The sequence below is a fragment of the Tursiops truncatus genome, chromosome 12, assembly GCF_011762595.2.
Source record: "Tursiops truncatus isolate mTurTru1 chromosome 12, mTurTru1.mat.Y, whole genome shotgun sequence".
In the NCBI taxonomy this organism is placed as follows: domain Eukaryota; kingdom Metazoa; phylum Chordata; class Mammalia; order Artiodactyla; family Delphinidae; genus Tursiops; species Tursiops truncatus.
In genome coordinates, this window is record NC_047045.1 from 80,182,809 (window position 1) to 80,199,202 (window position 16,394).

The window sequence follows — 16,394 nt, forward strand, 5'->3', positions numbered from 1 at the left end:
CTTGGCTTGAGTAACTTGCCCGGGTGGGATAGCCAGAAAGTGGATTCGAATCCCACCTCCCCGCTGTGCCACCTCGGGCAGGCTACTCACCCTCCCTGCGCCTCTGTCTCCCTTCCTTTGAATGGGGCTAAAAATTGTACCTCCCTCATGGGGGTGCTGGGAGGAAGTGTGTGGAATGGTGCCCGGCACACGGTAAGCATCGCCCTGAGGATTAACTGTCGCTAAAGCATCTGCTTCCCGCGTGCTCCCACACGGTGGCTCTTCTTATTCTTCACCCTCTCCTGAGCCCCTCGTCCCAGGACTCGGGAGCCCGACGCCTCGGTGGCGGCGGCCCCTTCCCTTTGCTCTCATATATTTCAAGAGCCTTTTCACGCCTGCAGTTGCATGCCCGCCCCACGCCTCCCCAGGGCCACTGCCCTGCGCAGGAAGTGCGTGCTGTCTTCGGAGCACCCTGGAACTCTTGCCAGGGACTCGGCCCCCCGACGCAGAGGCTGTTGAGGAAATGGTACCAGAAACCCACTTCATGACTCGGAGGGAGAGATGTAAAGTAGAATTTTCCGTGCCGCCCCTGGAACCCACCCCCTCCAGGGTCTAATCTTGGGCTCGCAGCCTAGCCCACCGGGCTGTCCTCTGGCCACTGCAAGGGGACAGTTCTCGAACTCTGCTTCACCCCGTGCCGAGCCCACCGGAAGAGGCAGGTGGGATGCGTGGGCCTTGGTTCTAGGCTGGGGTAGTATTTGTATTTGTGAGGCTGAAATTTGAGGATGTCAACCCCACATAAACCCCACCTGTCTTCCAGAAACGACGCCTGTTCTGCTTAAGAAACTCAGCCCCCTGACACCTGGCACTGTCCACAGCATAACTGCCTTATTCTTGTTGTTTCAAAATGATTTCCTGATCATGTGACTGGAGACGTGGGATACGAGCCAGTATGGTTGCCTATTGTATGTGACCCCCAACCCCCGGTAGGCCTGGTACGAGTGGTGACCTATTTATCAAATGAAGGGCTCTTTAATAAAAACCGGATGTTACCCGATCCCCAGCAGGACTCTTTTTCTCACTCAGTGTGAGGAAGGAGCCTAGCATAAGTGAGCAGTGGAGTTGGCAGTCTTAGGGGTCTTAGCAAAGTGTCCAGAGATCTAAGGACGCTGACCACCATTGCTCTGGATAATGACCACTGAACATTTGGAGTAGATCTGGGTGGGATCAGGTCCTTTAAACCTCAGTAGGCTGGGAGGAGTGTGCTCTGGACCAGAATCACACCAGCCCCTAAAGGCTCGTTACCCAACTTATCTCCTGGGCCTTCTCCTGAGAAAGGGGACTATGGGGCAGTGTCCCCACTGTCCCCAGAGTAAAGCATTGCCTTGGAACAGAAAACAGCCATGGATGGTGTGGTGGCATCCCCGGAGAGGGGTGTGTCCTCCTCCTGGCAGTGGGGTCCGCACTGGTTGGGGTAACCTTTCACTGGGGGAGGGGAGGCTCGAGCTGCTCTCTCATTGGCCTATTTAGGAAGTGTTCGTCAAACACTTGCCGTATGCAATGCCAGGATGCTGGGATATGACAACCAAACAGAGCCCTGCCCTTAAGGAACCCCCAATCTACTGGGGGACACACGCAGGGAAGGAGGCTGTTAGCTTTGTGTGTGACGAGGGCTACCACTTAGCCCTTAGAAGGGACACCCAGCAGTGTCTTGGGAGAGCAGGGAAGCCTCCCTGGAGGAGGTGCTGCCGACCTCACCCCAGGAGGGCGGAGAGGAGTTCTCCTGGGAAGGGGTCTGGGTAGAGGCGTTGGGAAGGCTCTTGCTGGTCTAGAGGCTGAGGGTGGGAAGGTGACTGGGGAGGGAGTTGAGGAAGGCCTCGCTGGCAGAGGCCCAGGGGTGCAAGGGTGCATTTGAGGAGCTGCAGAGACGGCCTGTAAAAGCTGCTGGACCCTGGGCGCTGTGTGTGGGAAGGGGCAGGAGGTGGGCAGGAGTGGCTCGGACCTCCCAGATGTTCCCCCTTCAGCCCTGTGGGCAAGTGGGAGCCTGGAAGGATTTCAGCAAAGGAGGGAGGTCTGCGATCAAGCGGGTTTGGGAGGCCGCTCCGGCGATGGAGCTTGGAGGACTGACTCCGGCTGGGGCCCTGAGGATTCGTGGGGAGGGTGGATTTGAGAGGCTTGAGGTGTGGGGCTGGGAAGGCTCCAGGCAGACTCTGGAGGGCAGCAGAACCACCTGGGCTTGGTAAGCGCAGCCTGCTGGCCCGGCCCCAGAGGCCTGGGTGGTGCCGAGAACTCACATTTCTAACAGGCTGCAGGTGACGCTGCCGCTGCTGGACAGGGGCCGGGCTCTGGAACCACGGCTCCAGGCTTCGGGCTCAGGTGACAGGGCAGACCCCCGAGCCACGGAGTTTAGGAAGGCGAGGTCTGGGGGATGCAAAGGCGAGAACAGGAAGTTGCGTGGTTGCAGCCGAAAGCCCGGCTGCCCATCACCCGCGTCACCGCCCGCCGCTCTGCCGCCCGTGATCCTCAGCCCCCACGTCTCACTCCCTTCCAGGTGGCACCTCCCTGAGCTTCCTGGTGTTGGTGACGGGCTGCACATCTGTGGGCAGAATTCCAGAGGCCGAAATCTACAAAATCACCGCCGCCGACTTTTACCCACTTCAGGGAGAGGCCAAGGAGGAGGACCGCCTCCCAGCCTTGAGGAAGATCCTCAACTCGGGGGTCTTCTACTTCTCGTGGCCCAACGATGGGTCTTGCTTCGACCTCACTGTCCGGGCACAGAAGCAGGGCGATGACAGCTCCGAGTGGGGCAACTCCTTCTTCTGGTGAGGCCCTGGGGCCCGGGCTCTCCTGCCCACAGCTTACATGGAGGGCGGGCTCCGATGGGCGCCTGCATCCTTGATCTCCACTTTGCACGTGGGTCACCTGTGAGAGCTGTGATCTGTGCCCGCTCACTCTCCGCACAATGAGAGGCAAACAAGCCCCACTCCCCACCAGGGGTCGGGGAGGGTGTTCAACATGGTTTAATGCAGACTTAGGAAGGAAAATCTGCTCCATAAGTAAAGAGCACAAGTGGCAGCGTCTCCCGGTTTCTCCCAAGTGCCTGGGCCTGTGCTCAGTGCTTCCCTGGCCCCTGGTCCCCTCAGTTCTCCTGGTTATCCTCCAGCCTACAGACATTTACCACCGACATTTCTAAAGCACTGTTCTAAGTTCTCTGGGGGTCATAACTCACGTAATCCGCATAGTAACCAATGAGGTAGGGTCTGTTATCCCCATTTTACAGGTAAGGAGACTGAGGCTTGAATAACAGAGGGAATTTGAACCCAGGCATCTGGCTCCAGATCCCATGCTGTTAATCACGAAACCAAACCAGTTGTATCAACGGCAAAACTGAGTCATCCTGCCAAGGTGGTGTGCAGTAGTGTGATAAGACAGACCAGAAGCCCAGGCAAAAGTGGTTGGGTTTCTGTATGTTTAGGGTCATCTGGGCGCTCCTTCAGGGACTAGCTAGTGTGGATGACCCTATAAATATGTAAATTATCTCCCTTTCTGGGCTCCAGGGGTCATGACCCTCACCAGTCCTGTGAAAGAGCCAGGGGGGTACAGCGATTCACATGCAATGGAGCTGTTCCCCTCAGATTTACCAGGAGATAAGAGTCAGAAGCAAAAGTGATGAAAATCCCACTGTAGAAATTGTTCCAGTACACCTCACATAATGAGGCGTTCCTAGATTCCAGTGCTGGCCTTTGGGGCTACCCCAGTTTCTAGCCCTGAGTCAGGACTGATGAGGCTTCTTTGCGCCCTTTATTTATTCATCCCTCCCTTACCCAAACAGAGGAGGTCGTAGGTTTCCATCACCAGGTAAGTGTACTTAGCTTGGTGCTTGGACTCCCACAAGTGAGTTCCTGACTTCCATTTGGAGAAAGGGGGTTCACCATATCCTTCCATGTGTCCCCGTACTCCCTGCCCCACCAAATCTTCTTAGGTTCTCTGGTTTTGTTGAGTTTGGGGGGCAGTAGCATGCTCAAACTTCAAGCGTGTGAGTCTCCTGCTGATCTTGTTAAAATGCAGATTTTGACGGAGCAGGGCTGGGCTGGGGCCTGAGACTCGGCATTTCTAGCAAGGAGCCAATGGTGACGCCATTGCTGCTGGTTTGAGGACCACACTCTGAGTAACAGGTGCAGGGGATGGTGTGTCTGTGAATCACTAGTTCCATTTTGCAGGTGCACGTGCCCCTGAAGGCAGCCAAGCTCAGGGACGCAGGGGCTGTGGGGTATGAGGGGTCTTTCTTAGGCTGGGGGCTCCTTTTCAGCTGGGACTGTCTGATGAGCCGAGGCTAGGGGTCTCAGAGGCTGTAACATTTGTTGGGTGCCTGGATGGCCCTTTGTACCTGCTCTTCTCAGGCCTCCTGATGCCAGCTCTGTGGTTGGAGATTTGAGATCCACAAAGAAGACAAAGCAGAGAATCACAGGGTGAAGGCGGAAGGGGCTTGGGGAGCGGGAGGCCCCAAGTGCACACTAGACTGTCTTGGGCTCTGGAGGTGCGAGGCTGCTGGGCCATCCCACACTCCAGGGCGTGGTGTTTGGGCTCAGGGCGGCACCCATGGAGCTGACCACAGCTGAGTCAGCCCCAGCTTGCGTGGTCACGGGCTTGATGGCCTGAACCCACCATTTGGGGTGCGGTGTTCAAGGTCTGAACCCACATCTGGAGTCAGATGGGGTCAGCGCTGAACATGGCTGGTGTACAGCGGGGTGAAGGCATTTTTCTGGGCTGGTTACTGTTCCCCACCGATCGTTGCTTCCTAGTACCATCCAGTCCTGGAAGGAGACGCAGGCTGTTTTCCTTTGTAGGTTTGGGTTTCTTCCTTCAAGGATGTGAGCTGTCCTCCCACAGGGGATCAGGCCAGTGTGACTACAGACGGGATTATTTAGAGCTGTCTGTTTGGCAAACGGTTCCTTCTCCTGACCCCTAGTGACTGATGGCAGCCATAGCCGTGTGGCTGGAAGACCCTGGAATATTCTGGAGGCCTTCCTTTGATGCTGATTTCATATGGGGATGACTAAAGATGGTTTATCATCTGAATTTTAGAGAGGGTTTCAGAAGAGGGGAAGGTGTTTTTGTAAAGTAATGCTTCATGCTCATCATTCTTTAGGCAGACCAGCGCCCTGGTGTGAGAGGTCAGGCATGGCCCTGCTCCTGGGGCGGGGGGTGTCTCTTAGTGCCCACGCGGTCACGTCGGGGAGGCTGGCCTGAGAGCAGGGAGTGGCTGCCTCTTGCCACTTGGAGAAGCCGCCTGAGACGTCAGAGCTCACGGCACACTTCTCCAGAAAGGAGAGAGCTGCTTAGGGCAGGAATCGTGCTGCCTTTTTTAAACAAATAGGGCATTGTGACCTAGATTAGCTTGCTACCCTGTGGTGGTTCCTGCCTCCTGGGGAGCGTGTTAGGGCCCTCGGAACGGCACTGCTTGGGTCCCCTGGGTGAACTGTGTGGAGCCCGGAAGAAGCCTGAGGCCCGTGCACGCCCTCCGAGCCCCACTTCTCAGAGCAACCACTTGCCTGCTCAGTAAGCTCCAGTGGGCGCTGGGGAGGCCGAGCGAGTGAGAGATGAGAGCAGGGTGTGGCCATGCACAGGTGCAGCTGTCAAGGTAGGGCCTTCAGCAGGAGAGGCTCGGGGTGAAGAGCACAGCTCCAACTCCATGCTACCGCTTCCTGGCGCTGTGACCTTGGGCGAGTACTTCTCTTCTGTGCCTCAGTTTCTTCATCTGTAAAATGGGGTGAATGATAACACCTGGTACACAGGGCTGTTTCAAGGATGAAGTGAGTTGATCCGTCCCAAAGCACGTAGAACGGTGCTCGGTGCCCTTGATAAACGTTGGCCTTTATCCCCATGATTATCACCGTGGATGCCAGGGACCCAGAACAATCCACTGGGTATGGGGAGGAAGTACTAGAACTTTCATTAGGTTTTATGTTCCTCTCATCCCATTTATTTATCATCCATTGCTTTGTAATGCTCTCATTACATTCACCTTGTGGGACCTGAATATAATTTAAGTAAGCATGTAAGCATGCATATATTTAATTATTTTATGGTTTGTCATGTTATCATTTATCACTATCCTGTCATCGTAAAGCATGATTAAATTTTTACTGATGGGATTCATTATCAAAAACTGCAGAGGCCACCAGTGTAAACAGAGGCTTCTCTGAGATTCCCTGAAAGGCCTGTGACTGACTCACACCTGTACCTGGATTCCATTCACTGATACTGACGCCTGGGAGTAGCTTCAGGAAAGGACTCCTAGCCCTTTCCTGCTGCACGTGTCTCCGTGGCCCTGCCGTTTGGGGTGTCTCGGAAGCACACGCACGTCCTAGGCTGTGTGTCCCGAGTGTGGAGTTCATGGGGAGTGTGCAGTGTGGGAAGGCAGCCCCTGGGCACCTCCCCGACTTGCTTTGGGCACGGTGTTCCCTCGAGGATGTGAGGCGGCCTGAACCGCTGTGGGCTCTGTTTTGCAGGAACCAGCTGCTGCACGTGCCCCTGAGGCAGCACCAGGTGCGCTGCTGTGACTGGCTGCTGAAGGTCATCTGCGGGGTGGTGGCCGTCCGCACGGTGTACGCCTCTCACAAGCAGGCCAAGGCCTGCCTCGTCTCCCGTATCAGCTGCGAGCGCGCCGGTGCTCGCTTCCACACCCGAGGCGTGAACGACGACGGCCATGTGTCCAACTTCGTGGAGACGGAGCAGGTCAGTAGTGCCTAGGCCGGCCCGTGGCCCCCGCTGGTTCAGAGCAGAGGAACCTGTGCAAACTTGTTTCCGTTGGAGGCGGGGGTGCTGGAGGCGTTTTCGTGGCTCCTCGCTCTCCCAGGAGCACATAGGGCTCTGTTTGCAAATGTGGCCTCGGGTTTGCATGCTGTATCTTTTCTTTTAATACATTTATCTATTTACTTATTTATGTATTTTTGGCCGCGTTGGGTCTTCGTTGCTGTGTGCGGGCTTTCTCTGGTTGTGGCGAGCGGGGGCTACTCTTCGTTGCGGTGCGCGGGCTTCTCATGGCGGTGGCTTTTCTTGTTGTGGAGCACGGGCTCTAGACACGTGGGCTTCAGTAGTTGTGGCACACGGGCTCAGTAGTTTGTGGCTTGGGGCTTAGTTGCTCTGCGGCACGTGGGATCTTCCCGGACCAGGGCTCGAACCCGTGTCCCCTGCATTGGCAGGCGGATTCTTAACCACTGCGCCACCAGAGAAGTCCCTGCATGCTGTATCTTTTTTGATTCTCTTCTCACGCTGGAAAAGCGTTGCTTACCCGGGGGTATTTCCTAAAAAGAAGAAGGAATTTTTGCCGTGATATCACGAAGGGTGGTGGTTATTCAGAGAGCAGCTGACAAATGAACCAATAAGGTTTGAAAATCTTTTTAAGACAAAAGTAAGTAGCTGAATAATGGCAGGATGAGAGAAGGAAGTTATTTTTCATTCTAGATCCACTGAAGCTTCCTCCTGGAAGCAAGTCTTAGCAGCTGGGAGTTGTGGAATCTGCGTGTGAGGCAGCAGCTCCGTGGAATAGAACCTTCTGCTTAATTTCTCACTGACTTTTCCCCCCTAAATTCTGTTCTCATTCCCAGAGATGCTGTCTTACAGCTGCTTTATTTATTATTATTATTATTTTTTTGCTAACAGGTGATTTTTTTGCGAACATGCTAACATGCGATGTTATCCTACACAGTAGGATAATACCACCGTGTAGACTAACTGATAGAATAAATCAAAGGATAGCCCATGAAAGGCACAGGCGTAGTATTGCTGTGGGTGTCAAGCTGCAAGCAGCCCGTGTTTATTTAGTGCTGATGGGACTTTGCATCCCCTCTTACGGCTGCAGCTGCGACAGGTGTTTCCTACCAGGACTTTAGCCAGTTTAATTCAGCACAGATTTGAGCACTTGCCTTCCGTGTGTGAGCTGGACCTGCCTGGGCTTTCGGAGGGCACAGAGCGGGGAGGGTCCTCTTGGGGTCAGATGCTGAGTAGGGGGATGCCAGTCAGCAGCCTGAAGATGAGCAGAGGGGCAATTTCTTGCCTGTGACTTCAGCTCTCCTGGACATAGACGCGGCTGGTAAATAAACACCTGGTTAAAAATGACAGAGAAAACGCAGCCCCCAGATGGGGGCCTTCCTCACAGTGTTCCATCCCGGTCTTTATCCTTGTGTCATTAGTCTTTGCACCATTCAATTCATTCCACAGATCTTAATTACTTTTCACCTGCCACAGGCTGAGCGCTGTGCTGGGAAGTGGGGGCCAAAGATGCAAAGCATTTTTGGACGAATCAAAATACCAGAGACCCTGAACCTGGTAACTGAGCGGGATTTAGGAGGTTTCTGGGGGCAGCCCTGGAGCGAGCCCCTGCGGTTCAGCCTTCGCCTCGTTCCCCATCCCGCCCTCGGGCAGAGAGTACCTTGTTTAGTGCCCCTTAGATTTTTTTGGATTTCAACCAGTTTTTTAAAAATTGGGGTCCCATCTACTTGTCAAGCAAGTCATTGATAAAGCAACTGTCCTCCTTATCACTGTCTGTTCCTAAACGATAAGACGTTTTAACACTGAAAATGTAAGAAGACGTAGTGGTTTCCTGGAACTGCTGTCACGAGCACCGCAAATGGTGGGAGTGGGGGCAGTGCTGAAAAGGACTGAAATGTATTGTCTCCCAGTCCTGGAGGCCAGAGCCCGAGATCAGGGCGTGCGCACCGCCGCGCTCCTTCTGAAGCCTCTGGGGGAGGAGCCTTCCCACTGGCAGCTTCTGACGCCCCGGCGGTGGCAGCGTCACTCCCATCTGGCTCCAGCACCACGTGGCATCTTCTCCCTGCGTGTGTGTGTTTCTCCCCTTTACATAAGGACACCAGGCATATTGGATTGAGGGCCCAGCCTACTCCAACCTGACCTTTCTTAACTAATTGCATCTGCAACGGCTCTTATCTCCAAGTGAGGTCACATTCCCAGGTGTTGGGGGTTAGGCTTTCAACATACTGTTGTTTTTTGCGGTACGCGGGCCCCTCACTGTTGTGGCCTCTCCCATTGCGGAGCACAGGCTCCGGACGCGCAGGCTCAGCGGCCATGGCTCACAGGCCCAGCCGCTCCACGGCATGTGGGATCTTCCCAGACCGGGGCACGAACCCGCGTCCCCTGCACCGGCAGGCGGACTTCCCGACCACTGTGCCACCAGGGAAGCCCCTTCAACATATCTTTCTGAGGGGGGCCACAATTCAATCCAACACAAGGACATAACCTGACATGAACAGGTCAGGACTGTGCTTTCAATGCAGCGCGTTTAGCTTTGTGAACAATCTCCCTAGTGTCCTTGCTCTTCTCGTTTTTCTACAGACTAGGGTTGGGCCTCTGCTCTGGTTGTTCTAAGTGTGCCTGGTGACTTGCGCTTGTCTCCTGCCTGCCCCGTGTACGTGCTCGGAGGCAGGGACCCTGTCCCCTCCAGCAGCGTGCGGCCGGCCCGCAGCGCCCTGCCCCCGCCCCCGCCCCCGCCCCCGCCCCCGGCTCCTGCAGCCCACCCTGTTACTTAAATTGCCGGCACCTGCCTCCCTTCTTGGGCGCGGGGAGGGGTTTCTTGGCTCCTGTGAGCTTTGTGGGCTTCCGGGTTTGTGCTTTTCCTCCCTTTCTTCCCCCGCGCTGCTCTCGGGATGAGGCCCTCGCCCCGACTTTGCTCCCAGGAGCAGCGGATGAGCTGACAGTCAGCTAGACATCACCAGCTGCTGTCCTGCCGGGACCCAGAGGCTGCAAGTGAGCCCCACGGTGATTTCGTTTTCACAGACACACATGGGGCAGGAGGTCGTGGGCTTGCACCCAAAGCAGTTCCTCGGGGGGCGCGTGCGTTTCAGTCTGCTCCCCAGGGACCCCGTGCTCTCCACCACGGGAGGGAGGAGCCGGACGAGTCACACCAGCAGGGCCCCCAAACAGCGTGACCGCCCTGGCGTGTGGAGAAGGTGACCTCGGGGGAGGGGTCGTTTCCCAGAGCCGATACAGGGGTGTCCTCGTCGGCAACACAGATGCACGTCCTGAGCCCCTCAGCTGAGTCTGAGCGGGAGCCTGCCGGGTGGGGTCACAGCAGGGAGGAGACAGACCAGCTGGCCCTCGGGGGTGCCTCCCACGGTAAGTGGTCAGTGCTCAGCTGTGAGCCTCCTACCTGGAGAGAGAAGGAAAGACAGCAGAGCAAGGGAGGGCAGGGAGAGGCCTGTGTGCTAGCGGAGGACCCTGCAAGGTGGGGAGTCTTGCAGGAGGACCCAGGGAGGTGGGGAGTCTTGGAGGAGGACTCTGGGAGTGGGGAGTCTTGGAGGAGGACCCTGGGAGGTGGGGAGTCTTGGAGGAGGACCTTGGGAGGTGGGGAGTCTTGGAGGAGGACGCTGGGAGGTGGGGAGTCTTGCAGGAGGACCCTGGGAGGTGGGGAGTCTTGCAGGAGGACCCAGGGAGGTGGGGAGTCTTGCAGGAGGACGCTGGGAGGTGGGGAGTCTTGGAGGAGGACGCTAGGAGGTGGGGAGTCTTGGAGGAGAACCCTGGGAGGTGGGGAGACTTGCAGGAGGACCCAGGGAGGTGGGGAGTCTTGGAGGAGGACGCTGGGAGGTGGGGAGTCTTGGAGGAGGACGTTGGGAGGTGGGGAGTCTTGGACGAGGACGCTGGGAGGTGGGGAGTCTTGCAGGAGGACCCAGGGAGGTGGGGAGTCTTGGAGGAGGACGCTGGGAGGTGGGGAGTCTTGCAGGAGGGCCCAGGGAGGTGGGGAGTCTTGGAGGAGGACCCTGGGGGGTGGGGAGTCTTGGAGGAGGACGCTGGGAGGTGGGGAGTCTTGGAGGAGGACCCTGGGAGGTGGGGAGTCTTGCAGGAGGACCCAAGGAGGTGGGGAGTCTTGGAGGAGGACGCTGGGAGGTGGGGAGTCTTGGAGGAGGACGCTGGGAGGTGGGGAGTCTTGGAGGAGGACGCTGGGAGGTGGGGAGTCTTGGAGGAGGGCGGTGGGAGGTGGGGAGTCTTGGAGGAGGGCGCTGGGAGGTGGGGAGTCTTGGACGAGGACGCTGGGAGATGGGGAGTCTTGGATGAGGACGCTGGGAGGTGGGGAGTCTTGGAGGAGGACCCAGGGAGGTGGGGAGTCTTGGAGGAGGACTCTGGGAGGTGGGGAGTCTTGGAGGAGGACCCAGGGAGGTGGGGAGTCTTGCAGGAGGGCCCTGGGAGGTGGAGAGTCTTGCAGGAGGACCCAGGGAGGTGGGGAGTCTTGGAGGAGGACGCTGGGAGGTGGGGAGTCTTGGAGGAGGACGCTGGGAGGTGGGGAGTCTTGGAGGAGGGCGGTGGGAGGTGGGGAGTCTTGGAGGAGGGCGCTGGGAGGTGGGGAGTCTTGGAGGAGGGCGCTGGGAGGTGAGGAGTCTTGGACGAGGACGCTGGGAGGTGGGGAGTCTTGGACGAGGACGCTGGGAGATGGGGAGTCTTGGATGAGGACGCTGGGAGGTGGGGAGTCTTGGATGAGGATGCTGGGAGGTGGAGAGTCTTGGAGGAGGACCCTGGGAGGTGGAGAACCACGGAGGGAGAGGAAGACACGAGGCGTCGCCTGCTTCGTGACCTGGCATTTAGAGAAATGGCAGGATCTGAAACCTCATGTCTGCACCTGAGGGTGCAGGCAGCAACTTGAGGACATTGGTACTGAGCCCGCGGCAGGAAGGAGCATTGGGTGGGGCAGCTTGGCCCCTCTTGTGTTGCCTGCAGGTCACCTCCGGCCTGTGCCCTCTGCTAAGGGACTGAGACCTCAGCCACTGGGGAGGGGAGGTCCTGCAGCAGAGGCACGAAGGCGGCTGACGGGCGGCTTGCCTCTGTCATTCAGACCAGCGATGGCGCGAGACGGAGCAGGCTGGATCCCTGACGTGGAGACTAACTCTCAGGGAGCCAGAAAAGGGAGGTGTTTTCAAACCATCCACTCCTGCCTTGCTTTTATGTTTTTTCCTAAGAGAACAGTCTTTCTCCTCCAAGGCAGGCTGTGTATGTGTGCCCGTTTGTGGGTAGGGGGGTTTTGTGTGGGCATGCAGGCATATGTGTGTTGTGTATTTGCTCGTGTGCACACACGTATGTGTTGTGTGCACATTTGTGTTGTGTAGATGCATGTGTGCGCAGGTGTGGACGGCATCTTGGTCTCCCTGGGCGGAGTCTGCAGTCTTTTCGGCTCTGCTGGGAGTCCCACCTGGTGGGCTTGCTCTGCCGCCATGACTCGCGGCACAGAAAGTCCCCTCATTTACCCAAAGAAAACAAAAGATAACGATTTGGCTACTGAAGATAAGGCCCCTGGTTCATCAGGGAGGTTAGGATGACCGTGAGTGTCCTCCCGGGAATGCAGACCTGGAAGGAATTGGTTTGCAAACACCTCGTCCTGGACCAGAAGTTCAGCGAAAAGCCTTGTGGAGAAAAGTGTCTCTATCCAGTGGCGAGGCTTCCTGCTTTGTCCCTTTCTCGTTACGGTTGTTGGGCTGCTGCTCCCCCACTCTGTGAAAGGGGCGCGCTCGGTGCCAGGCCTGGCCTCGAGCCACACGCCGCGGTGGCTCCCCCTTCCTGAAGCCCCTCCTGCTCTGCGTTTCCCTCCCACCTCTGTTTGTCCCCTCCTAGATTCCCTCTCCTGCCCGCGGCCTGAACCCTGTTCCCATGTTCTGCGGGGCAGGAGGCTTCCGACCTGAACGGGAAGGAGTGACCGCCCTGGGCCCCAGAACGCTCCCTCCTTTGCTTCACGGCACGTCACCCCTCTGTGATCAGGTGACGTTAACTCCGTTGAGAGAGGGAAACCGAGGCAGGAGGTGGTTAAGGAACAGAGCCTGGGTCACCCCGCTGGGCAGAGGGGAGTGGGACCCGGGTCGGTGGTGTCCCAGAGCTCACGTGCTGACCTGCGTTCACTCTCCATCCTGTCTCTCCTCCCCCAGGGCCCCCAGGTGCCCTCTGTTAAAACTGCCTCGGTGAGGTCAGGCCAGGTGTTGAAGCTCCCGCTAGTTTTAAAACCTGTGTTCTTTCGCCCAGAAAGGAAAGCACTTTAAATCCATCACCACTGTGCGATGATGGGGGTGGTCCTACCACCTCGGGAACAAAGAGGTGGGTGTTCCTGGTGATAGGGTGGGCACAGAACTAGAATATTTTCATGTGGGAGGAGGAATAGAGAAATTTGGAGGCATCTTTTCTTTCTGCCCCGGGGGTGGGGCCCGGAGTGCTGGGACCGCTTGTCGGTGTTTTTCTGAAGCCGGTTCTGTGTTAAGTTCCAGCTCGAGAGGGGCGTGGTCTAATGCCGGAAGTAGCGCTTTTAGCACGTGTTAAGTAAAGTGAAGGGTAATCGTTCCTTAGCTTCCGTCAGGTCCCGGGCACTGTTATGAGTTGTCTTTACATAGGGATATTGGCTGAATCGGTGACTCTCAGCAATGTGGACACAGGCAGGGAGGCTGTATACCTTTAATCTCGCTGTAGCCTGTGCTCCCCGCAGTAGCTTACATAGCCGCCACTTTCTTCTGCTTTTGTCAGTGGAATAATGGAGCGTAACCAATTTGCTGGTGATCAGTATCTGAAAACAGACGAGTTCTTCACCCAGTACATTTTTTTCCTTTGGAGATTAAAGGATAGAGTTTCAGCTCAACATTATAACTCCCAGGCTCATGTAATTCCTGAAGTTCGGGGAACCTTCAGGTCTAATATTCAGGTCCTCCACTGCAGAATTACTAATGCATGTGTGATCTGAGCGTGATCTAGCCGCATGGAAAGCTGCCCTGTAAGGGAGCAGGCCGCTAAGAAATGGAAAGGGCCAGTAGCATCGCCTGAGGCCAGCCCTGCCAGGCCAGGGTAGAGTTACTCAGATAAAGGGCAGCATCTGATAGCTGCCGCAGCCCTCGCCCTCGTGATGCTGGGACTGTACTTTTTGTCCCTTTAGACCTCCCTGGCACTAGAGCATCAGTAAGGGCCTGCAGACGGGTGAGGAGTTGGTACAGCCTGGAAGAACTGTGTGTGGGGTAGGAAGGAGATACATTCCTTAACTTGTAAAGGATGGTCTGTGTCTGTGCAGGTGCTGTCACTCTGGAAGTTTGTGGAGGCTGTGTGTGTGTGTGTGCGTGGACTCCCTGACACATTCAAGAACACAGTGGTGTAGGGCCAGGACCAACTGTGAGTTCAGGTCAAGTCTTGACTTGCATTGTCAAGTGCAGGACCGACTAGTGCAGCTAACTAGGGCTTTGGGCTACAGCTGGTTCATTTCATTTCCTCCAGTCCCTTTCCAGTCGCTGTCTGCTACTTCGCCAGCTGACAGGGTGACAGTAGAGGGCTCCCAGGAAGGTCTTAGTTAAATCCCAGAGCCCATTTGCCTCTGTTCCTAAAATTGGTGGGGAGGGGACTGCTGGGCTTTTCGGGGAGGTCGCTCAGGTTGTGGGATTTCCATCCACCCATACCCTCCTCCTCGGAGGCTGGGGGGCAGCGGAGCAAGCCTGTGAGCGCCGGCCGGCCTGCGGGGCGGGGAGCTGCTCGGCCAGGCTGGGAGAGGGGCAGAGGGCGCTCAAGCCCGCCGTCGCCCTTCGCTCTGGCTGGTGTCGGGTCTCAGGCAGCCGGATCCCGTTACCGGCCCCAGGACATTCGGTTTCATTGACGAATACCTCTCCCTTTCTGTCTCCTTGTGGTGTAGATGATTTACATGGATGATGGAGTGTCGTCTTTTGTTCAGATCAGAGGCTCCGTTCCGCTGTTTTGGGAGCAGCCAGGGCTTCAGGTAGGTAATAAAAAGCCTGTCCGCGTGTGTCTCTTCTCTTCTAAACGGCTGTGAGTTGTTTCTTTTAGTCATATTTCTTTCATGGCAGTTTCTGGTCTTTTTCCCCAGCCCAGTTGGATTGAGCTGAGTTGTCACAGTGTGTGTGCACGTGTGTGTGAGCGTGCACGTGTGTGTGAGCGTGCACGTGTGTGTGTGTGTGTGCGCGTGTGTGTGGTGTCGTACACGGAGACATATACGTTGTGTGATTTTCCGATCTCAAGCTCGCTGATGACACTGGTGAGGTGGAAGGTCTTTGCAAGTAAGTGGACCACATCGTGTGATTGCAGTTACCTTCACTTAGACCCAAGTTCAGTGTGTTGAGAGCGTGGCCTAAGATGTCTTTTTTTTTTTTTTTTTTGCGGTACGTGGGCCTCTCGCTGTTGTGGCCTCTCCCGTTGCGGAGCACAGGCTCCGGACGCGCAGGCTCACGGGCACGAACCCGTGTCCCCTGCATCGGCAGACGGACTCTCAGCCACTGCGCCACCAGGGAAGGCCCCCTAAGATGTCTTTAGAGAGTCGCGACTCTCCTGGAAAGCTTTGAAAGGTTTTGGGGGCCCCAGCGGCCGTGTGGCAGGTCTGGCGTTTGGAGGTGCTTGTTGTGGGACCGCGTGCGAACTGCACGGAGCTTTCATGTGATTTCTGAAAATACTCCTTGCCGTCCCAACAGGGCACTGGCCGGTGCCAGAGGTATTTGGCCTTCTGTCTCCTGGGATGAGTTCAGGGTGTGGGTCCAAGAGCATGTCTGTCGTCAGTGGAGGGGCACACTGCTTTCCTACCTGGGAGGGTCACGGCCGAGGGGACCTGATTCCTCCACACCGATCCCGGTGTTCCCGCCTGGCTGGAGGGGACGTGGGTGCCCTCAGGAGACCCCTGTGCCCGGGCCTGCATCGCCTTGGCTCTCCTTCCCGAGCGCTCTGTGTGACGGTGGCTGGGTCACCAGCCGGTGACTAGAGAGGCCCAGGGCCACCTGCCAGGCTCTTGGAGTGTTTGACGCGCTGGGTCTCACCCGCCCTTGACTTGACCCAGCCTCAGCCGTGGGCACTTTGTCCTCATGCTGTCATCGTGCGGTTGGAAGCCGTGGAAAGGAACCTTGTCAGCCCTTAGGTGAGACGGGTGGATGAGTGTCTCAGTTCTGTGGGCAGAAGCTCAATTAACATTCAGTGTTTCCACGAGAAAGGAACAGCTAAGACGTGTGCAGCAGCTGATGGCATTAAGTGGTGGCAGAAGGGTGCGCCCCTGAGGATGGGTGGAGATCTCCTCTGGAGGCCATCCCAAGAGAGCTTTGTTTTCAAACAGCTCTACTGAGATATAATTTGCATACCTAAACCTCACCCATATAAAGTGTACAATTCTATGGTTTTTAATGGATTCGCAGAGTTGTGTAACCATCACCATCATCTAATGTTAGAACACTTTCATCACCACTAAGAAAACCATGGACCCATCCGTGGTCACTCCCCATTCCCTCCCCGAGGCCTGGGCAGCTGTTCTACTTTCTGTCTCTATAATTTGCCTATTCGGGACATTCTCAAAGGGGTTTTGAAACTTGATTTTCTTTAGATTTGGAGTTTTCCTTTGATTTGTAAGAAACCCCCAAACTGGGAGATGGTTAGGATAGAGTATTAGAATTTGGGAAGGA

At 56.4% G+C, this 16,394-nt stretch overlaps 1 protein-coding gene across 8 annotated transcripts in view; it reads left to right on the forward strand.

Annotated features, from left to right (window-relative positions):
• The window catches only part of SYNJ2 (synaptojanin 2), a 95,866-nt gene that overhangs the window by 40,385 nt on the left and 39,087 nt on the right, over window positions 1–16,394 (forward strand). For 6 of the 8 annotated variants that reach the window (XM_033867898.2, XM_033867894.2, XM_073789776.1 and 3 more), the window contains exons 3-5: window positions 2,531–2,801; window positions 6,492–6,717; window positions 14,633–14,716. In XM_033867898.2, coding sequence (XP_033723789.1) covers window positions 14,633–14,716 — 84 coding nt within the window. In that variant the 5' untranslated portion in view covers window positions 2,531–2,801; window positions 6,492–6,717. The remainder of the gene's footprint in view (window positions 1–2,530; window positions 2,802–6,491; window positions 6,718–14,632; window positions 14,717–16,394) is intronic. The other 2 variants (XM_073789778.1, XM_033867899.2) reach the window with 2 other exon arrangements.